The following is a 23,511-nucleotide window of genomic DNA, read 5'->3' on the forward strand; positions in this document are numbered from 1 at the left end:
AGTTGCAGGACGCCATGTCATAGGCACTGCATAGACTTAAACAATCTTGGGAGCAGTGATGGCTTAGAGACATTTTCACAGTTCACTAGTGCCTCTCCTAGCGATTTCCAGGAGGCCTTTGGTGACACCCTGGAGACCAGCAGAGAGCAGGGGCCAGGGTGGAGGCGCAAGTGAATCAGAAGAAGGAGTGGACACTGTAAGGCCTGGAAACTTCTATAATCTGCATCTCGATTACAAAAGGAGGGGGAGTGAGGAGTCTCTTTTTACGTAGGAAAGCAGCAGAATCCTCTCAGCTGAAGCCGGTGAGGGGGACAGGAGCATTGTAATTACCGCGTCGTTCCCCCCCCCCCCCCCCCCAACCACCTTGCCCCCAAGCTTGGGATCCTTCGGGCAAGACAGCCGGAATTCCCCTAGGGGTGGAGTCTGCTGGCCTGGGCCCAGACTGGCGGTTGGTTCGTGGCCTGCAGGAGCCCGGTTCTGGTGGTCTGAAAGCCTCGGAAGCTCCAGCGCCTCCGGGACGAGAGCTGGTAGCCAGCAGGTGGGGCGCGGGGCGGGGCTCCGCCCCCTGGCCCCCACTCGTTGGTCCGCAGCCACCCAGCCCCGGCCCCTCTCCAAAGCCGGAGCGCGATTGGTGGCGGTGCTTGTCGCTCGGAGGGGGCCGGGCCGTGCAGCTTCACTCCTTGGGTCGCTGCCACAGCCTCGGTTCTCCCGAGCAGCGAGCGACGCGGGCTGGTGGCATCTCCTAGGCAGCGGGCGCTGGAGATGGGAAGCAGCGCGGCAGCGAGCCCTGGCAGTGACAAAGTTTCCCAGAACTGCAGGTCGCATTGCTCCACTGCCGGCCACCCGTGACCGCCTAGGGAAAAGCTCGGGGATTTTGAGTTGGGGGTAAAAAACAAACAAACCCAACAACAACAACAAACAAATCCACCTCGTTTCCTTTGTGGAGATCTTTCTCAGGGTGGCCAGCGGCGGGAGCTGCAAACTTGGGCACCGCGGCTCGCACTGCCAGGCGACCCGCCTTTGGAGAGCCTCAAGACTTAGGTGCTGGTGCCCCAGAGGCTCCAGGCGTGCCAAGGGGTGTGAGCGCGGGGGAGTTTGAGGAGCGCAGCAAGGAGGGGCCCTGGGAGCTCTATATGGAGGAGGGACCCCAGAATGGTGTGTACCAGGAAGACCAAAACTTTGGTGTCCACTTGCGTGATCCTGAGCGGTATGACCAACATCATCTGCCTGCTGTACGTGGGCTGGGTTACCAACTACATCGCCAGCGTCTATGTGCGGGGGCAGGAGCCAGCGCCCGACAAGAAGCTTGAGGAAGATAAAGGGGATACCCTGAAAATTATGGAGCGGCTGGACCACTTGGAGAATGTCATCAAACAGCACATTCAAGGTACTGGCACCCTGGGAAACTTGAGCCACGCGCACGGCCAGGGAGTGCCTAGTGCTCGGCTTGTGGGATGCATTGAGGCACTGAGGCCAGTGCGTATCAGGCCAGTGACTGTAGGGAGGGCTTTAGGGTGGCAGCTGCATGGTTGGAGGGACTGCAAGGACTGGTGACCTGGATCATCTGTGTCTGACGCCCTGCAAGTCTTCCTTGGTCACGCGTGTGTTTGCATATGCGTGCGTTTTGTGTGTGTGTGTGTGTGTGTGTGTGTGTGTGTGTGATCGTGCGCGCAGCATGCTGTCGGTGTGGGGACGCGTTATGCACCGCACGTGTGCAAATGTGCCTGTGACTCCAGGCTGCTTCTTCCCCGGGATCGCAGGATCATACACTAGTCCAGGAGTGTGATCGACTGTGGATGTTCGTGTATCCAAGAGAGTACAAGGGCAAACGAGCTCATTTGGCCGCTGTAAGGGACAGGAGAGACGCCCTGCGTGATCCTAACTGTGGGCTTTAAGCAGCTGCAAGCTTCAGGACGAATGCAGACTAGACGAATTACATCGCTATAGTATTGGCCCCAGCCGCGGCTTCAGCCCCAATAGCGCTGGGACTGCAGGGGGCATCTTAAGTGGAAAACTGTCCCTAGCTATAGCACAACCGCAGATCCAGGATCCTTCCCTATGAGCAGGTGTCAACCCCAGGAAGAAGCTTCGTCCGCTGAAGTGGTTCAGGACCGAGAAAACCCACTCAGGCTGCGGCTTTCTGCCGGAGCTTTCTGGGTCCCAGTGAGGGCCAATTTGTAAAGCAGCTACTCTCGCTGGCCCAGGAATCAGCCATGGCAGAGTAGACAAACCCACGGGAGGCGGGTCTGAAATTCAAGACTGCGGGTGGATGGGTGTCTTTAGACAGGGTTCAAAGGGGGAGTGGTATATAAAGGACACTCCTGATGTGTCCCAGGCAGTGTGAGTGCCAGAGGAAAGCGATGGAGCTCAGGGCACTGGAGTAAGGTGTGCTCACTCTGGCAATCCGGATTCTCCCTGTCCTCCTTGGGTGGCCCCTGCTTTCCTAGATAAGAGAACATCTTAACTGCAGGGCCCAGCTAGTTTACCTGTAAACCTGACAGGCACCTGGGTATATTGTAGAACCTGGCAGTATCTGAGCTGCAGGCTGCCTGCTCTGAGCTTGTTTGCCAAGGACTACTTTCTGGTCTGCTGTGCCTCTCATATGGCGAGATGGACTCCTTCCCTGGGAAGGTTTCACCAAGTTCAGGTGAGGGCAGAAAGGCTGTGCTTCCAAACTGAAGAAAGCAAGCACTTGACTTTGAGGACCCCTAGAAGAGGGACCTTTGACAGCTCTTACTTCAGATCTGCCTCAGCCTTACACAGGCACTGAACTTGACAGACCAAACCGAGCCGTAGTGCCTGTTGCTGCCGTTTCTTACGTGTTGGCTTCCATCCCTTGGGTCAGAGTCGACATTAGTGTCAGCAGTAGAAACACAGCCTTGCTATGTTCTGGGAGATGCTGGACTCAGGGCTGCACCTTGTTCTGACATTTCCAATTTGTACACATATTCCAAGAGATTTTCATTCACAACTTCTCTGTGCGTCTGTGTTCAAAATGCTTCCCCTGCCCTTTTCTATCTAGTTAGGGAAGAAGCGAGCAAGGAACTGCTTCAGGAATGATTTCAAGGATTTCACGAACCCATGAGCTCTGCACTGGGCAGACCCCTGTTATGTTGAATGTGGACCATGTCATATGATTCACAAGGCTCCACATGGAAACCTTAGAACTTCTCAGTGTTTACCTGATAAGTTGGGGGAGATGGGTTTTTTTAAAAAAAGAATCCTTCTTTTCTGTGTGTAAGTTCAGGTGTCTGTGGGCAGTGGGAGATGACAAAACCAAAGCCACTACCCTCAGTGACTTGGGAAGCAGACAGATGGCGGGGCTGGCTGCTTGCTTGTGCGTGTAGTGTGTGGTGGTGTTGACAACTCCTCCCCCCACGGTTCCAGAGCAGTCTCTGTACCTGGATTTAGGGCTCAAAGGTAAGACCTGTGAGTCTGTGAGATCCTTCCTGCCCTTCAGGATCTGGGCTGATTGCATAGATCCGCTGTCTAAGTTTTACGTCAGAAGAGCCTTTTGGATAATCCATCACAGAGCTGAGGACGGGGGTGGCAGAGCCGATAACAAGAATAGCCATGAACTCTGTGGTGCCGGTTGTATGCTGTGCCCTGTTTGTAGAACTTTCTGAGGTTTGTAGAACCTCAGAGCCTTGTGAGGTTGGTGGGATTAGCTCCATCTTACAGATGTGGAAACTGAGGTCTGGAGAGGTTTGACCCCATTCGTCCAGGGTTGCACTCGGTTACACAGTAGCTCAGAGATTTGAACTCAGATAGTGACTTCAGGGTCTCTGTTTTGTTTTGCTGTGAGAAGAGGCCTTAATATGTAGTTGTGTAAGGTTGGCTTTGAACTTAAGACCCTTCCATCTCATCAGGCATCACAGAGGGGTGCCACTATACACGGGTTATTTTTAGTGTTTATTTTGGCTGTTGGTTATGTAGGCTAGGCAGGGGCCAGTCTGTGTTCTTAACTGCATAATATACTGTCTGCCAAGAGGGCCAGAGGCTCACAGGGAAGAGTGCTATTCTGGTACTGGGGACAACGGTGGGAATGGGTGTGTCCTATGAAAGGCCATCTGAGGATGTTGGAGGGATGATGCAGTCAGTAGTGTTCCTAGACAAAGATGCTTTCCATTGACATACTATGGCAGGTCTGGGTTTGGGTTAGTATCCCAAAGAAGGCAGAGGTCATATTCTCTTAATTGATGCTTGAGGACTCTTTGGGCAGTTCCTGGCGGGTGGGAGAGAGACAGTCTGGGTGGATGAATGACTGCCCTGCACTGATGCTCAGCATCCTAGCTAGTTATGAGTGTGGGCACTGCCAGTTTCCAAAGGACAAGCTTTGCTTCCGAGTGCCACCCAGGCCTCTTCTCTTTGGAATGGAAGCTGCCCAGGAAGTTGCAAATGTCACCGAGTGTTCAGCAGGATGTTCTGAGAACTTGCAATTAGAAGAGGCTTTGGAGCGGCACCCAAGAGCTCTGTTCTAGTCATGACTGAAAAGTTGATCTTCCTCTTGGGGACTGCAGTGATATTTCATTTTAATTTGTTTTCTGATTGAATGATTTAATTAGATGGTGTGTGTGAATCTCTTGGGAATGTAAATTGTATTTTTTGAACATTATTTTTTTTTTAACCAAGTAGTTGTTAAATGCCAGGGTGGTTAACGTCAGACTTTAAAATAAATATCCTATCGAGGTGGAAACACCTAGTAGTTCCTAGTTCAGGCTCCAACTCAGGACCTTACGGCTTGTTTGAGATGGTCAGATGGACAGATGTTAGCGGAAGCCCGAGTGTGAGAGAACTTGGAAAGAGAGATTCCTCTTCCTCCTCCTCATCCCCTTTCTCTTTTTCTTTTTGATATGGTATCTCATACAGTCCAGGCTAGTCTCAAACACACTAGGAAGCTGGCCTGAAACTTGCTAAGTAGCAAAGAGGACCTTGAATTCTCTTCTCTCCACCTTCCCAGAGCTGGGATTACAGGCACATGCCTTTAATTCCTAGTTTATGTGGTGCTAGGCATCAAACTCAGGGTTGTCCATGCTAGGCAAGCACTCTGCCAGCTGAGCCATCCCAGTCCTGATTCATGCTTGATTTTGTATGCCAAACACAAACAAAAATGGCTTTCTTTCTTTCTTTCTTTCTCCCCCCCCCCACTTTCTTTCTCTTTTGGTAGTATCTTTTTGGATCTGTTAAGAATGTGCCAATGTTTAAGGAACAATTTAAGAATGTATGGAACTTCCCAGGATTCATTCTACCCCAGGAGCTATTTTATAATCATAAGCCCTCCTTTTGGCTTCACCCACTTGACTACACATATCATGAGACAGTGTTGTCTGTCTGTCTGTCTGTCTGTCTGTCTATCTATCTATCTATCTATCCATTTATCTATCTTTTGCCTTCTTTCTTTGCTCCCCTTTTTTAATGAAGCATTTTTCTCTATGTTTGCTACGTAGTTTATTCTTTTGACCTTTTTCTCTTGGCAACCTGAGGTGCTTCGAGTTACTCAGGCAGGGACTGGGTGGAGTTACTGGGGACCACGGGGAACTGGGATGCTCCTGGTTCACACTTGTTTTTTAAGGACAATAGAATTTCTGTTGTCAACAGAGTCAATGAGCTCAAACATCAGAGGAAGAGGGAAGAATATTTCAAACACAGTAAATGTTTTGACTGTTATTTAAAAATGTACAGCCATTAATAGCTTTGATGCTGTCAGTAAAAATGCTGTCCTTGGGTGGGTCTGCTATTAGATACTCTACTGTCCGCTGTGCACAGTCCACTCCCATCCCAGCATTGTGACATCCTCTTGATAAAGTCAGGTTTCTCCCATATTCTTTAAAATCCTCTAGGGACTGAGAGGTACTGGGAGCCATTCTCAGAGTAGTTGCCTAATATTTTTTTATTTTTTTTATTTTTTTTTGTTGCCTAATATTTTTATGATTTTTTTGGCCTGATTTTTTGGAATGATTTTGCTAACTAACCTGTAATATGACTGTTTAAGTGACTGCCTTGTCTCAAGTATTGGCATTAATTTTTCTAGAAACCACCTTTTGCTTCTGTTTAGCAGTCTTCATGGGTTTACATAGCATACAATTAAATTAAGCAATTGCAGCAACAAATCCCAATAGTATTTCTACGCTTGGGAACAGATCTAGTGCACGGGAGGAAAGCATGGAACTCCACTGTTAGAGGGAGGTGCAAACCACTAGAGGGAAGCCCACACAGGAACAAGAACATCATGGGAATGTTTCACGGAGGAATCAGGAAGCATGCAGATTTGCAGAGTGGATTGGAGGTCTGCTTAAGAAAACATACCCTATCAATCTACCTCAAGACCCAGCTATGCCCATCTTGGGCATGTATCCAAAGGATGCTCAATCATATCACAAGGACAATTGGTCAACTATGCCCATAGCAGAATTATTCATAATAGCCAGAACCTGGAAACAACCTAGATGGCCCTCAAATGAAGAATGGATAAGGAAACTTTACACAATGGAGTATTACTTAGCTGAAAAATAAAACAATGACCTCATGAAATTTCCAGGCAAATGGATGGAACTAGAAGAAGTCATTCTGAATGAGGTAACCCAGACCCAGAAAGACAAACATGGAATGCACTCACCCATAAGTGGGTATGAGGAATGAAGTACAGGATAACCAACCTGCAATCCACATCCCCAGAGAGGCTAGATAACACAGAGGGCTCAAAGAGAGATAAACAGAAGAGATCTCCTGGGTAAACTGGGGGCAGGATAAGAGGGATGAGGGGATGGGAACTTGAGGGAGTTGGTTGGGTGGGCTGGGACACAGCAGGATGGAGGGATAGAAACAAAAAGAGACATCTTGATAAGAGAAGCATTTCTGACTTAGGGAGAAACCTGGTGCCAGGGAAACTCCCAGGAATCCATAAGGACAACTCCAGCTAAGAGTCCTAGCAACAGTGGAGAGGGTGCTTGAACTGGCTGTCTACCGTAGTCAGACTGGTGACTACCCTAATTGTCACTAGGGAGACTTCTTCCAGTAGCTGATGGAAGCAGATGCAGAGATCCACAGCCAAGCACTGGGCCTAGCTTTGGGAGTCTTCCTGAAGAAAGGGAGGAGAGATTGTATGAGTGGGGGTGGGGATGGAGCTGGGGGGTGGTCAAGGTCATGATGGAGGAACCTACAGAGTCAGCTGACCTGAGCTCTTGGGAGCACGTGGACTCTGAACCAACAGTCAGGGAGCCTTTATGGAACTGACCTAGGCCCTTTACATGGGTGTGACTTGTGTATCTTGGTCTGTTTGTAAGACTCCTAGCAGTGAAATCAGGACCTTAGCTGGCTTTTGGGAACCTATTCCCCATGCTGGATTACCTTGCCCAGACTTGATGCAGGAGGAGCTCAGTCCTATCTCAACTTGATATGCCATACTTTGTTCAAGCCCAAGGGAGGCCTGCCCCTTTTTGAATGGAGACAGAGGAGGAGTGGAGGGGGAGGGGGGCAGGTGAAAATGGGAGAGGGCATAGGAGGAGAGGAGGGAGGGAAAATGGTCAGTATGCAAAATAAATAAAAAATATTATTGAATAAAATAAAAATTTTTAAATAAAATTTAAAAAATAAAATGTCCCCAATACTTCAAATGACTACATAGTATTCCACCACCAATGCGCCATTTTTCATTTGACTTTAATGTTGGACATTTGTTCAGAAATGGATACACTCAGGAAAAAAAAAGAATGTCTTTGCCTCACCTATTTTTCCCTTTGAATTATTCTCAAAGATGTATTTGAAGAAGTAAGATTACTTGTGACAGAGTCTGAACACTTTTATGAAATATTATTTTTCCAACGGCAAGCCTTTCCACCCAGCCCCCGACAATGCAGCACTGTGCCGGGGTCACAGAGGGCTGGCATTTGGTGTTATCGTTCTGCATTTTCTGGGCAAATGGAATTGCTGTGAAGACAGTTGAGTCTTTTGATTTCTACTCCTTTGGTTATGGTAGAACTTAATGCCCTGCCTGAACCCCTCTGTGTGTTTTATCTTGTGGGAATAATTTTTCTCTGGTAGGCTCAGGGTTGCTGATTTGTGTATTTTACATATTTTCACAGATTTCTTAATAACTTAGTAAGATGGACATGATGGCTATATTGTACACATTGTATATATTGTTTTATTTTTATTTTTGAATTTATTTTGTGTTTGCTGTGTGCACTGTGCTTGCAGCTGTGCAGGTATGATCATCTGGGCATGTGAGGGAAAGCTGGAGGCTGGCACAAAGAACCTTCCTTAATTGCTCACTACGTGCTTTGAGACAGGGTCTCTCACTGAAGCTGGAGTTTGCTGTTTTGCCTAGGTTGGCTGGCCAGAGAGCCTCCAGTATTGGGATTATCAATGTGTCCACCATGCCCAGGGGTTATCTATGTGTACCACCATACCCAGGGGTTATCTGTGTGTGCCACCATGCCCAGGGGTTATCATCTATGTGTACCACCATACCCAGGGATTATCTGTGTGTACCACCATGCCCAGGGGTTATCTGTGTGTACCACCATGCCCAGGGGTTATCTGTGTGTACCACCATGCCCAGGGGTTATCTGTGTGTACCACCATGCCCAGGGGTTATCTGTGTGTACCACCATGCCCAGGGGTTATCTGTGTGTACCACCATGCCCAGATTTACATGGATACTATAGTATGAGCTCAGTCCTCATTTAACCCAACCCCTAATTTTTGATTTAAATAGATGTCCTAGGTCAGAGGTTTTCCAACTGTGTCTCCAGGAGTTGCAAACTTCCAGAAGGTTTAATTCGGGACCTTATTAATAGTAACAGGGTCAAATGTCATTGCCAGCCCTCAGTAATCCCCAGTGTCCTCCACGACACTTTTTCCTTATGGTTTGCATGTAGTGTTTATTAAATTACTTAGGTTCTTAAAGGTTCCTCTTCCTGCTCCTGCTCCTCCTCTTCCTCCTTTTTTTTCCTTTTCTTTCTTCTTCTTTTGAGACAGGGTCTCTTTGTGTAGCCTTGGCTGTCCTGGAACTCACTCTGTAGACCAGGCTGGTCTCAGTCTCACAAAGATCAGCTTGCTTCTGCCTCCCGAGTGTTGGGATTAAAGGCGTGTGCTACTACCACCTGGCTAAGGTTGGACTTCTTAGAGAGAATGCTGAAAAACACATGGGAGAGAAAGAGAAGTCTGACAGCTGCATTTCTGTGAGGGATGATGGTAGCCAGAGGCATCTGCGAGAATAAGCCAGTCCAGGTGACACTGAGATGCCTCACATGCCATATCTGTCCTTCCGAACACAACGGAAATGAGTTTCTGTATGTGACTCATTCCTAAATCCACTGTCTTTCTCTTCATCCCAACTGTGGGAGATGCGGTCATTGATTGCGCTGTTTCCTCAAGCTTATCAGGCAGACCATGTGCGTGTTAGTGTGTCTCAGATCCACAGCATTGGGTTGATGATGGGGATACGGGAGAACCAGGAGATGTCTTAGGTGTGGACGTCGGTAGCTTTCCGGTGTCTGTCTCTGCGCCTTAACTGGCAGCCTTTGTTACCAGGAGAGTGTGCGTCTGCTGGGAGTTTGTTTCAGGGAAAATCTGTCATTGACGTAGCAAAGCTCTCTAATTTTTGGAATGAGCTTTGGTTCGAAAATTCTGTCCATAAAAGACTCTGAAGCCTTGAGGGTGTCAGCAGCAGGGCTCAGGGTTGAGCCTAATGGCTTTTGTTAATAGCCCAGGACCACATGTTTATGGAGCAGAAGGTCCTTGCCAAGGAATACAGCTTCTCACTATGGCCAAGGACTTTTCCTCTTTAGCCAGAAGTGGACAGGCTGCAAAATAAATGAATTCCACATTCTTTCCTGCTCACTTGACATAAATCGCTGTTTGCCCTTGATAAGCAGTTTGGTGGCAAATCTCAAGGAGAATTTAGACTCAAAAGCGAGCCACAGTCCAGCTTGCGAGGGCCTTAAAGGGCAGCGCCAGCCACTGAAGTTAGCTAAGATTTCCCAGATATGTTTGTGGGGTTTGAAGCCACACACACAAGCTCTAGGAGTGCCTCTGTTGGTGTTCTGTAGTTTGAGAAGCGAGGGGCGCTGATGTGTGGCTGTGGGTGTGAGGGTCTCCTTGGGTTTCTTGCCCATTTTCTTTCTTTGGGTTTTATCCAAGTGTCTGGAGAGGCCAAGCACACTGAAGGGATGCCATCTGAAGGCTTTGAGGAGATACCCTATGAGTATGGGGACAAATAGAGCCAGAGAGTAGCCATATGGGCTTTGGGGAGGGATGGGGCTGTGGGCATGGGTATGCAGGGCTGTGGGCATGTGTATGCTGTGCTGTGGGCATGGAGGCCAGAGAACAATTTATAGGAATCACTTCTCTCCTTCCACTGTGTGGATCCTGGAGATTAAACTCAGGTCATCTGATTTCCCAGCAAGGTCCTTTATCCGGCGAACCGTCTCAGTCGCCCTACATGTCTATAAATGTCAGGAATACTTATACATAGAGCCAGAAGCGGAGAACTGGGGCTGCAGGTGGCTGTCATATTCCATGCATGGCAGGCCATCTTTCTACACTAAGCCTCAGTTTGGCAGGGACTTGATTATTCCAAAGTACATACATGTTGTCTTCCCCAACCTCACTCTGCCTTCAGCCACACACAGCTACATCTTGCAGTGCAAGGCTGCACATAGGGATTCCCGCACATTCCTATTTCTTTGCACACATGCCTGCACATGCAGGGTGCTCACCCAGGGCAGTGCCAGCATTAGGCACGTCCCGACAGCACACCATGGTCGCCCCACCCTTTCTTTCCCACTCAGTGCAACACATTAGTATGCTGGGGAGTGTGTTAACCTTGGAATCTCTTTAATTTGTGGAGTTAAAGTTAATCATCCCTAAGCTTTGCTACTTAGGTTATTGTTAATAGCAAATTACCTCACAACTGTTCCCAAGTCGGGTTATGTTGTGTTAGTGACTGTGAGCAACAGCTGTTCTGGAACCTTCTCCGTGGGTCTGTGTACTCTTGATGGACTCTGCTGAGTGCAGACAACTGGAACTTTCAGAGGAAGAAGTCCTGGTTATGTGAATCTTACTGTTTTTGTGGCTTTTCTGGCTATATGGTTATGGCTGAAGATTCAGTGGTTGCTGGACCACTGCTGTGTCTGTGGCTTTGGGGTTCTCCTCCATTGCCCAGTGCTCGGCTTCAGATTGGTGAGCTCGCTTTAAAAGATGAAGCTGTCCTCAATGGTGCAAGTTGAAACAGCCGAATATTTAATTCCGGTGAGCTATTGAGAGCATCCTGAATGAAGCCACAGCTGAGGTGACACACAGGCCAGCTGGCACAATTAGCTGGGCCACATTTTATTGCCACTGTCTTTCAGAAGCTCACAAAAGGACCATGTAGGGAAGGTTCAGAGAAGTGGCCTCTGAGCTGTTCCACCCCAGGTTAGGTAAAGATAATGGGAAACAGTGAGGTTGGTATCAGCCCTTGCATGAATTCTTTCATCCTACCAGCATCCCAAGTTCAAATCTCAACAGCGGTTCATCCTGAGAAGGCGTGTGGAGGACGCAACGTTAAGAATCTTGACTTCTCAGTTGGGTTTCCACACCTGGCTTGTCCAAACATTTTTGCCCTCAGGAGACTTTGAGTTAATAGCCATTGAGATTCCAGAGGCATGGAAAGGTATTTCAGAGACCTTGGCCAAGACAGGGTTTGAAGATTGGGGTGATATGCATCATGCTGATGGCATCTGCGGGTTTAGGAGAACAGGACAAAACTGTGTGGGCCAATGAATAAGAGTGAAAAAGCTCAAGAGAGATTTTGTGCGTGTACGTGCACAAATACATGTGCGTGCCTCTGTGTGCACATCTGTGTGTATGCGTGTGTGTGTGTGTGTGTGTGTGCACATATGTGGAGGCCAGAGGACAACCTCAGATGTCATTGTTCAGGTGCTGCATGTCTCCTGGTTTTTTTTTTTTTTTTTTTTTTTTTTTTTGGATTTTTCGAGACAGGGTTTCTCCGTGGCTTTTGGTTCCTGTCCTGGAACTAGCTAGAGACAGTCTACTGGCCTGGAGCTCACCAAGTCGGCTGTCTGAGGAATGAGCTATAAGTGAACCTTTCTCTGCCTCTCCAGCACAGAAATTACAAGGATGCACCTCCATGCCTGACACTTTTACACTAGGGATTGAATTCAGGTCCTGAGATTTCAAAGCAGGATTTTTGCTAACTGAGCTGTCTCTCCAGCCCTAAAGAGAGATTTGAAGTGACAAATTAGAACCTTTGATTTATTTTAATGGCAACAAGCTTCTACGGAATTGAAGACTAACTGGATAGAGAATCCTGGGTCAGAACCTGGGCAGGTACTGTCCCTGTAGGATCACTTTGTTCCTGTCCTTATTTAAATGGAGAGTAATTCTAGGGGAGGGGATTCTGGTTCCTTTGCTCTCAATATCCCAGAGAGATATGATTCCAGAGGTGGTAAACCTGAGCCTTAGGAAGTTCCTGGTTTGGGAAGGACTTGAGTGTCTCCCCTATATTTGCATTGGAATCTTGGTCCCCAGTGTGGTGGGTTGGAGGCCATTAGAGAGGTAGACCTGGTGGGAGGTGGGAGATCATTGACATCATCACTTTTGGAAGAGAGTCATGCAGTTCTTTTAGAACCCAGTTAGTTCCCAAGAGACACATACTTGGAAATATGAGCGAGCCTCTCTTGCTTTCTGCCTCACTGTGGGACTGTTCTCTCCCTCCAACATCCTGCTGTGATGCTTTTGCCTAGTTTGTGTGGTAGCTGAAAGCCCCCAATGGCTGAACCCATGAGACCTGACTTTGACTTTCAGAACCAACTTTTTTTTTCTTATATATTATCCAGCTTCAGATTGTCTGTGATAGCAATTGAAAATGGACTAATAGAAATAATTTGTCCAGGGTCACAGAGCTGATGGCTGGTAGAGCCAAGAAGGGTGGCTGTTTCCAAGATTTGTGTTTTTTACAGAATAAGAAGGATGCTTCAAAAACTGAGAAAGGGGAGATGATTTTAGCAGACACTGTGAGGGTAAGCTCAGAGGTCATGGGTCAAGTAAGAGAATGACAGGACTGCCAACAGGTGGCTTGGTTTGTCCTTGTGTCAAATCCTGAAGTGAGTGGGGTGGGGTAGAAGGAGAGGCCATACAAGTGTGAATGAAGAGTCCCCTATCTGTGGGAGCCCCAGGAAATTCGTCCTTGTAGGAAAAACAGTGTTCCATCTGCACCCAGACTCACCCAAGTCCCGCCCATGAGTTTCTGCCACCCGTGGTGTGCTAGGTATGCTTGCCGAGTGCTTTCTTGTGTGTTGACACAATCCTGTTTTCTAGGGTGACTTCCTGAGTCCAAGGAAACCCCTAGTCCTGGGTGAACGTGAATGATGTGTTCCCAACACCAGGGCAAAACCAACCATTCCGGTATCCCTGTGTCCCTGCTCTCGAATTCTGACTTTGTCTGGATTTACAGGGAAATGTTGAAGGTCCCAGAAGCCCTGTCCATACAGGCCCACACAGACTGCCTCCCTATCCTTTGTTTTTCTTTTTGCCTTGGTAATCTGATTTCAGCTGTCTGTGCCTCTCAGGATTTGGAAAGGAAAAGACAGTTTCAGTAGAAGAAAGCCCTAATAAAGTGCTTTGGGCACAAAACACCAACAGCTGTTTATTTGCCCCAAACAGTAGGAGTCTGTATTAATAACCTTGTGAGTTATGTGCTGGAAAGTCAACGCAAGCAAAAATCTCACTGTAGACCTGCAGATGTGGCTCTGTTTCTTTGCTGAACTGATCTCTCCTGTTTGCTCGGTGACATTTTCTGTTATCCACATGGAAGATCCTTTTTGATCTTCTGTTGCGGATTCGCTCGGCTGGTCTGCGGTTGGCATTCCAAGGTAGAGTTGTCTCATGTCTCTTTATTGCAGCTCAAATGCTTGACGATTATGTGGTTCTTACCTCAAAGGATTTCAGCTGCTGGTCAGGCTTTGTCTGACTAACCACTGCCTTTCTCTGATGGAGAAGAGCGAGCCAGGGAGTGAGGGGAGGGACGGGATGCTGCCTCAGACGTGCTTGCCTGTCCTTGGCATTGGAGGAGTGTCTTTGAACATTCTGGTTTCTTCAGTGTCTATGTTTCATTTTAATGATAAGCTTGGCCTCCGGTTTGATTTACTTCAGTTTCTAAAGGAGGGTGTGGAGAAGCCAGGAGATAGCTCAGTCAGTAAAGAGCCTTGCAAACATGAGGACATGTGTTCAGTCACCAGAGCCCATGTGAGAGCCAATTCTTGTGGTGTGTGCATGTAATCCTAGTGCTGCAGGGAGACAACTGGGTCCTCCTGGGGCTCACTGGTCAGTCAGTAGAGCCTGCTTGGTGAGCTCCAGGCCAGTGAGAGACCCTGCCTGTCTCACAAAGAAACAGAAAGGTGCACAGCACCTGAGGAGTGACATCCAAGGTTGATCTCTGATCTATGCACATGTCCATACCTACACACACACATATGTGTGCATACACACACAGAGATGTGGAGGAGAATTTACAGGAGTGAGAACTTCCATCTGCACATCTGGTCGCACCTTTATCTTAGTAGAACCCAGGAATTCAGATTAGAAGAGAAACACAATGGAAAGTAAATAGAAAAGACTTTGGCCACTGAGTCAGGAATTGAAATGGAACCAGTGGAGAATGCCAGTGCAAACAGGTCTAGGTTGCTGGAGAATCCTGGGAGAGAAGGGACTCGAGGATCCTGCAAGTTCTGCATCAAATGCTTACTGACTGCCACCTTGTTTGAATCGTTAAGGAAGCCTGTGGGGTCATTGCACCGTTTTTACAGATGAGGAAATCAAGGCTCAATGGTTGTACCTAATTTTTCCGAGAGGGCAATCAACTTTCTAAGATGAGACCCCTGACTCCTTTAAGCCTCACAGCAAAGAGCCCGGGGCCTCTCTTGTTCTCTGCTCAAGGATGCTAATTAAGACATAGAAGATCCATGGCTTTCTCCAGGCTAAGGGATGCACAGGACTTGGCAGGAGGGGAAGGTGAGTCCTTGTGACTGTTGAGGGTCTGAGCTGGGCTCCTAGTGACCTAAGAATGCCCTCCTTTCCTGGACATGTAGGGGTGGACTAGCCAGGAGCCCTCTAGACTCAGCTCTCTGAAGGTGAGAGAGGCCTTCGTGGTGCTTGTTTCTTTCTCTTGAGAGAGGACTCAGTCTAGACAGTGTCCTGCACTCATTAAAACCATGCCTTCGTTTCGGAATTCTTTTATTTTTAAGGCTTGGGATCTGGCAGGAAACCATTAGATGGTATAGATGGCCACAAAGGTGCTAGAAAGCATGGCTGGACCTACCGTGAAGTTTTTGCTAATGAAAGGACTAGAGTTATATACCATGTAGAACAGGCGTGGGAGACTGGCCTCGAGGCCAGCATCTTTATTGCGGTTTGGGGATGGGAACAGATAACAGTCACAGCTAGGTGGGAGAAATCACGGGTGCACACCCAAGTTCTTGTTATTCTTATTTGACTGTAAGTGCGATAATGTCCAGGCATGTAGCAGTCTTCTTAGGTGGCATGCTCAGATTCTTGTCTTTCTCATTCAGCAGCATTTGTTAAGCACCTAGGATGCGGTGAGAACATGTCAGTGGAGCAGACCACCAAATATAAAGATGTTGACATTAGATGAGGTGGCAATGACTCTCCTCTAAGAAGGTGAGAGGTGAGCCATGTGCACGTCCAAGGGAAGAACAGGTCCAGTGGGAACAGAAAACAGGGAAACAGTCCTGTGGTGGTTGGGTGGGAATCTGGCTGTGCAACCTCAAAGACCATGGGGAAGAAACGCCCTAGAGCTAGGAGCCACTGGAGGGGCTAAGGGAAGGAGCACACTTGGGAAGGCATCCATCTGGGCTGTTTCCTAAGAAACACGAGCCTGCCTCTGCTGCCATGGCACTGTGCCCATGTTGGTGGGTGATGGCGAGGTCTGTCCAACACAGTTCTTTTCTTTGAAAAGCACAGTACCAAGTCGATGTGATATATCAGCATCCTTTGCCATGGACTCTCATAAGGGGTGTTTAGCTTTGAATATTCTAGAAGAGCAAGTCATCTGCCTAGGCTTCATAGAAGAATTAAGATTTGCAGCACAAGGGGATTAGAGGGGTGGAGTGGGCAAGGTATGGGGAGGGCTGCTCAGTAACTCAGACCAACACTTCCTTCGAAGAAGGAAACCCTGTCACTCAGCATGGTGGAAAAGGACAGTGCAAGCGGGCCTGAAAATTGACCCTGCCTCTGATGGGTCAGGTGACCCCGGTAAGTCTCTTCACTGCCTATGCCTTGGTTTTCGCAACCGCATAAATAAAGGTGATTGTTCCTTTACCATCGCATGGCTGCTATGCTTATCAAGGTGCAGGAAAGCGCCTGACCCTGCCCACTAGGGGTGAGGGCAGGAAGCTACTCTGTACTCTCTGTCCCTACCTCCCTTTCCTCTCCCTCCTCCCTTTGTGTGTGTGGGAGGGACGAGAGGGAGAGAGAAAGAGAGGGAAAGAGGAGTATGTGAATACATTCACAGTGTGTGTGTGTCTGTATGTGTCGTGTGTCTGTATGTGTCGTGTGTGTGTCTGTATGTGTCGTGTGTGTGTCTGTATGTGTCGTGTGTGCGTCTGTGGATGCTAGAGGCTGATGTCTAGTGTCTCTCTCAGTTACACTCCATTGTGTTTGTTTCTGAGATGGGTTCTCACTAAACATGGCGCTCACTGGTCTGGTTAGGCTGGCTGGCTAGTGATGTCCAGAGATCCACAGACGTATTCTATCGTGCTTCACTTTGTATCTTTGCGCTGAGGGTCTGACCTCAGGGCCTCATGTTTTTGTGGCGAACATTTTACTGACTGAGTCATCTCTCCAGCATCTCTTCCCTTCATTTGCACACTTTCCTCCCTGGAGTTTTACACAGAAAACAATCAGCCAAGAACGAATGTGTTTTCTGTCTTCAACACCTAGCATATGGGATTTCAGTTCCATTTTGGTGCCACTCATTAGGGTTACTGTAGGTCCCTCAAGCCTGAGATGGTTGTGTTAACATTCCTGGGAGGCCAAATAACACCAGAAACATTGCGTTGGGGGAGATGGACAGAGAATTGGCTCAGGGGCATCTGGGTGCAACACAGCCCTGCCAGCTAGCAAGTTGCTGTTCTGTGTGCTCTTGCCCTTGCCCGGTAAAAGCTGCTTGGCCTTGCAGAAGGTGGCGACTGGTGTTGGCGATGCTCTGGGCTGGTGGGAGAGTTATGGAGAATGTCAGGCTGCCCATCTCGTGAGCCTCCTTTCCCACTGCTGTGGAGGTAGGCAAATGGGAGCTGCCTGTCTCCCTTTCTTCTTAACCTCCGAACTGACTTGGAGTGACATCAGCCCATCTTCCTGCCAGGGTGAGTTTGATTTAACTTAAAGTGATGTGGTGAATAATTTCAACAAGAGCCAGGAAGGTGTGATTTAAGACAATTGTCAGGAAGATTCGATTTAATCTTTTCTTTCCTCTCCCTCTACAAATTGTGCATTTTGTTGTAGGATATAATTTTAATATACATCCTTTACAATCCAGAGCTGCATGTAGTCTTCGCACTGGGAGGGTGCATTTTGCATTTTTTAAGAAAGTAGTTATCTCTTTAAAGTCCTAGAGACAACACACAGGGGACTAGCCTTGTCTTCTTACCAGAGAGAATGGTGGTAAATCATGAAACTGCCTAGATAGAAACTCTTTCTTTATTGATTGGCATTGGTTATCGATTGTCATGTTCTTTCTTAAATAAAGAAGGTTGGCTTAGCAGACTCATGAAAATGACTATATTTACCTAAAACTAGATATTTGTGAGTTCTGGATTCAGGTGATTCTAGTTCCTCTGGAAATCCATCTGTGTTAAAGATCCAAGCCAAGGCATCTTACACATCCCTGGGACTGTGAGGCGTCAGTGTGGAGCTGCGACTGCTGAGCCATTCTCTAGTTCTTTCCACTTTGCTTGCATATTAGCAAGGAAGGAGGAGCCACCTTCCGCCTCTTCCTGTCTCTGAATAGCTCATTCAAGAAGGTTCTGGCCTGAAGGATCTTTAGTGAGATGCAGAACATGTTAGCACTTGAAGAAACACTGGGATCCACAGGCTCAGAGCATTGGCTGAGAGCTCTGAAGCCCAACACAAGTTGGTAATTGTTTTGAGACTTCCACTTGACCTTGGAGGCTTGGGATGAAAATCCAACAGTTTTAATTCCAGGTCTAGATTGTTCTCTGCATAGCCAGGTACTTCTGTCTACATCAGGTAGATACAGAACTGATCATAGAAGGTCAGTTCTTTCTGGTACATTCTCAGATGAATCCACATACCTTTAAGGGACAAGGTGGGCAGAATTTTCAATCTTCACTTGATGTGTTCTTTCTCCTTGGCTGGTCTGGATCCTTTGGACTTAGACTATATCCTCCCAGAATCCCCGTCAGAGAAGATGTCACACTATTGACCAGAACCTGACTTTGGCCCTAGTGGTATGTGACAGTGCCTGGTGCAATGTGGTGGTGATGGCACAGGATGCAGAGAGTTAGAGGCGAGAGAAGCAAAAAGAGAGAACGTTTTCTTGTACCAACATGCTAGTCAGCGTTCTGTCGCTATGACAAAACGCTTCAGACAGCACCTTCTAATGAGGAGAGGTTAATTTGGTTCATAGTTCTGGCGATTTCAGAGCATGGCTGGCTGGCTCTGTCTGCTTTGACTGTGGTGAGGCAGGAGGTGGTAACCGGAGCATATGGCAGAGTGAGGCCATTCTCTTCTAGGTAGCCAGGCAGTGGCTACCTAGAAGTTTCCACACCTCCTAATGGCATGCAGGCTTCTCCAGAACGTGGATCCTAGCTGTGCAATGCCCGCTTTCCCCAGAGACTGATTTTGGAAGATGGAGATTGGGTCCTGTTGTTTCTCCATTTTGTAGGGCCTCACATAGTACCAGTTACAGGATAGGGTCTGAGGAGATGTTTGTTGGGTGAATACATAAATAAATATAGAGGCGCATTTGAACTTGCAAGGAGAGGTGGTGTCAGAATTTGTATCCAGATCTCTGCCTCCAGAGCTGTCTGGATGGGAAGGAGATGGAAGATTGGTTCTCCCCGTGCTGGGCCACAGGTTGCCTCCTTGAGGGGAGGCTGTGTCTCAGGCTGTGCCCACCAGATGCTCAAGGACAGGAAACACTTGCCCCTGGGTCTTTCTCTCAGCGCTTCCAGCTAATCCTGCTGTTCCCCTGGCTTCAGCAAAGGGAAGCTGGCCTTCTGCATGTGAATGGGTTAGAACTGGCTTCCCTGCTTCCCTGCACTGAGCCCCTCCCCACCCCCACTCCGTTCTGAGCCCCTCCAGAAGTCAGCTGGTGAGAAGCCCTCAGGGGACCCTCGATGTTTTCATTTTAATAAGGCTGTCACTTGTGGTCACCTTCAAACCAAAGCAATCTAGTGGTACAGTCAGAGGGGGAGGACTGAGCTAAGTCCCAGAAGAGCCAGAAGCAGCTGAGAAAGGTGCGGGCTTCCACAGGAGGCTCATTCTTGCTCACCCTGTCTTCCTGCCTGTCTATTGGCTGCACAGGGAAACCACTTTCTGATTGGGAGCTGTAGGCACTTTCCAGTGACAGGTACCTTCCTGGACACAGACAGAGGGACACAGCAGATCATTCCGGGCTCCTCATTCTGCCCTCCAGAACAGAACAGCCTGTTAGCCATAGACAACTGTTTCTTTTTTCTTTTTCTATTACTCCCTGATATTTCCAATTTGAAAAGAGTCATTTACGCGGTAGGGTGGAAGAGGGCATAGTAGACATGGGGGAGAAATTAAAAATGTCATTTAAAAAATGCCCCTTCCGTTCTTCATTACCTCAGCAGACAGATGGCCGTCTCTCACCTCTGCCTGTGGCCAGGAACCACTGCCGGTGGGTCAGCCGAGGAGAGCCATGATTTTATTTTCCTTTTCATTTCAAACAGACTGTATAGCCCTCGGGGTGAGGGGGTGGTGGAGTGAAGCTGAGGCTGGGGGACGAATTATGGCTCCCTACATGGCTGAGCTGGTTAATACAGAACTGTCACCAGGCCGAGCTTTCCCTGGGGCAGAAAAGCTGCCCAAATTCTTTCTCTCTCCTGCTTTGCCTTGGGTGTTAAGGTCTTTTGGGGCTTTGTCAGTTAGTGAAAGACAGTATGAAAAATCCAGGAGGTTCCTCTTAGCTCTACAATGGTGTCCTGGGCTCTGGTGGTCAGTATGGCTACCCTGTGTGTAAGAGCCAGTCTCTCCCTGCTCCAGCCTGGTGCTATGGAGGCAGCAGAGCTTGGGGGCACGCATGCGCTCTACCCAGATAGAGGGTGTGCTTTAAAGGGACGCAGAAAGCTGCCGAGGATTGTGGCCAATGGCTAAGAGGAGTAGAGTTTGGTCCCCACACCCCCATGTCTGTCACCTCAGAAATGCCTTTCATTCCCCATCCAGGAGATCAAATGCCCTTGATTGCCCTTGGAGGGCACCTGCACTCATGCACACATAATCTTCCCCCATACACAGATGCACACATAACTGAAAATAAAAATAAACCTTAAGTGAATTTATAGCTTAAACTAATACAGAAAACATTGTCTTGGTAAATTCGGGCTACTATAGGAAACTGTCTTACACTGATTGGCTTATAAATCACTGAAATTTACGTCTCCACGTTCTGGAGTTGGGAAGTTACAATCAAAGCACTGGCTGCCATGTTTCTCCTGAGGCCCGAGGCGTCCTTATTCACAGAGGGCATCTTCTCACCCTGCCCAGTAGACGGGCACAGCCATGGTCTCTGTCCCCTTTATGAGAGTGCTTCCCTAGTGACAGTCACCACCCCAAGGCCCCACCTTCTAACACTGGTCTGTGGGTTTGCAGCGTAAAATCTGGACTGCGGCAAGTGGTTCTGTGCAGGCGAGTGAGACCACTCAGTCTACAGATGACAAAATTGCGGTGCACTACAAGACATGACCCCAAAGCCCCCTGTCTCTCCCCTTCTGTGGATCCCAGGGTCTGTGTTGGCCCTGGCCCTAAGTCTCAGATATCCAATAAAATCCATGGTCTTTTAAAGAACAGAGCAAAGATTTTAGATACTGGTGGAAGTGTTCAGAAATACAGCCTTTGTGGCAGCAGGAAAGTCATGACTATTAAGCTTACACACAAGCTCAAGCACTTAGGCAGATGTGTGTTTTGGGGTAGGGGTGTTCCCCGCTGGCTAAGAGGATGGGGAAACCAGATTCCCCTGGGGACTTCAGGGTGATTTTGGGAGAAGTGTGGGAATGGAGTCTCCTAGCCAGTCTGTTTTTCCCTGAACTGTGCTGTGTCAATACTGCTCCTTGCTACAGCCATGTGCCAAAGCTAGCTCCCGCCGCCATGTGTGTGCCGGTATGTGCACGTATGTGTGGAGACCAGATGCTAACTCAGTGTCATTCCTCAGGCACCACGCACCGTGCCTTTTAGACAGTGTCCTGCTTATAAAGCTATCTGGCCAGCAACCCCAGGTGTCTGCCTGTCTCTGCTTCCCCAGTCCTGGGATTAGGAGTGCTCACCACCATACCGGACTCTATCGGCTCCTGTGGCTCAAATTTTTGAATGACAAATGTTTGAGCTATGTTCCTCACCCCCACACCAAGGCTTTACCTGAGAAATTCCCGGAGAGCTCTCTAGGTTTTGGTCATGGTGGTGGAGACTGGCTTAGCCTTGGAGTGAAATGCTTGCTCTTCAGTCCTGAAAGGTAGCTGTGACTTGCAGACGTGGCAAGTCTCAATCTTCGCTGTGGGGTGCTATTAATCTGGAGTCCGTGTCTCTGCATGTTGAATTATCTTGAGAATGCATTGATTGAGCCATTGATGAGAAGATGCAGCTAAGAGCTGTTTCCTTTCAAAGGAGACCCTGTATGAATTGGGACTCCTGTGACTTCTGAAGGTGCTCTGTATTGGCCAGAAGCCCTGTGATTTCTCAGGGGAGGCATTAGCGGATTCTTCTAAGTTAAGTTGAACAAACCAGCTTCAAATATTCTCTCATGCTGCCTCTAGAAACCGTTTACTTGCATCATAAATTCTAGTACTTCTACTGTTCCTACCTCATACTGCCTACAAACTGGACAGAGCCTTTGCTGGCCCAAAGGCCCTTGTTATGAATTCAGATAATATGGTCACGATGAAGCAAGCAGAATGCAGGTAAACAGCCAGCTGTTCTCCAGTGGAGCAACAACTTCTTCCCCCTCCTCTTCTTCCTCCTCCTCCTCTTCCCTCTTGTTCGCCTCTTCCTCCTCTTCTTGTACAGTACAAATCACCCGGGCTTAGGAGAACCACTTGTGGACTAGTAAGGTGAGGAGCACGTTCCTCCTCCCCCGGGAAGCAGTACAAGTAGTCAGACTTTTCAGAACAAGGCCACTGTTGGAGCTCTCTGGAGGCTGTCCTAAGGGCATGCTAACTGATTCAAGAAAATCTCAGTTCTGGCAAGAACACCAGGAGGCTGTGCTGTGTTTCTGAGCTGTGCTGTCCGCTTCTCCTCCATGGCTCAGGAGGAGCCATGTCCTGCTGTTCTGGGAAGGTGTGGACAAGAAAAGGAGCTGCCTTTCAACCCAACTTCTGCCTCGGAGATAAATTTTCTCCCAGGGCGAGGAAGGCTACTGGTGTTTCTCAAAGTCTTCAGTTCTGAAGTGTGGCGGAGAGGCCTAAGCTGCCTTCTGCCACCTGTATAGAGGAAGCTCTACCCCGAGCCAAGAACACTGGACTTCAGATGTTGTCATACCAGCTCAATGACAGGATGGAAGTGCTGTGATAGAGACAGGCCAAGAAGACGAGTGATTGCTATGGTAGCTAGAGCTCCACAAGACCAATGCTACCACCACTGCCCAGTACTCTACTCATGAGCAGGAGAATAAGTCCAGGGAGGGGACTGTGTGAAATTCTTAGCTTCAACGCCAGCTCAGCCTTGCTAGGATTCTTCTTGCACTAGAGGCAGGCTCTATGGGCAGGGAGCTCAGACCTCTCTGTCTGCTCTCTGATTGTAGATGCGACATGACCAGCCACCGAATGATCCTGTCACTGTCTTCCCAGCAGTAACGGCTACAAGACCTTATTTGAAATGGAGTACAGAGAAGTTCAAGCCAGGTCTGTAACAGCAGGGGAGACAGGACAGTTAGCCCACTAGATGCTCTAAGCAAGCTTCAGAGGCAACTCTGCAAAAAGGAAAAAGAACAGCTGTACCTGGACCGCACTGTGGAGCACTTTGTATCGAACAGCAGTGTAGACAACAATGCATACGGTAATCAGTAGCATGGAGGCAGACAATGAGTGTGACCGGCAGATCAGGTCAGCCTGAAACAAGAAAGGAAAATGAGTAAGAGGGATTCATTTCAGAGGACCCTATAGGGGCATATGGCCAAGGATGAGACCCAAGGATGATGTCACAGACTGCACACTGCAGAGAAAGACCTTCCCTGAAGTGTTCCGCCCAGAATACTAAACAAGTGAGTAAACAAACTGGTATTGGATGGGAGAGGAG

The 23,511-nt window shown here is 48.3% G+C and overlaps 1 protein-coding gene across 1 annotated transcript in view; it reads left to right on the forward strand.

The window, feature by feature from the left end:
• The first annotated feature begins 697 nt into the window (after positions 1-697).
• Positions 698-23,511, forward strand: part of Galnt18 (polypeptide N-acetylgalactosaminyltransferase 18) — a 310,769-nt gene continuing 287,955 nt past the window's right edge. Inside the window, exon 1 of the mRNA XM_041667178.1 lies at positions 698-1,387. Coding sequence (XP_041523112.1) covers positions 1,153-1,387 — 235 coding nt within the window. The 5' untranslated portion in view covers positions 698-1,152. The remainder of the gene's footprint in view (positions 1,388-23,511) is intronic.

This window comes from Microtus oregoni, unplaced genomic scaffold, assembly GCF_018167655.1.
Source record: "Microtus oregoni isolate MIOR12 unplaced genomic scaffold, Mior012 000016F_ref0000370, whole genome shotgun sequence".
Taxonomy (NCBI): domain Eukaryota; kingdom Metazoa; phylum Chordata; class Mammalia; order Rodentia; family Cricetidae; genus Microtus; species Microtus oregoni.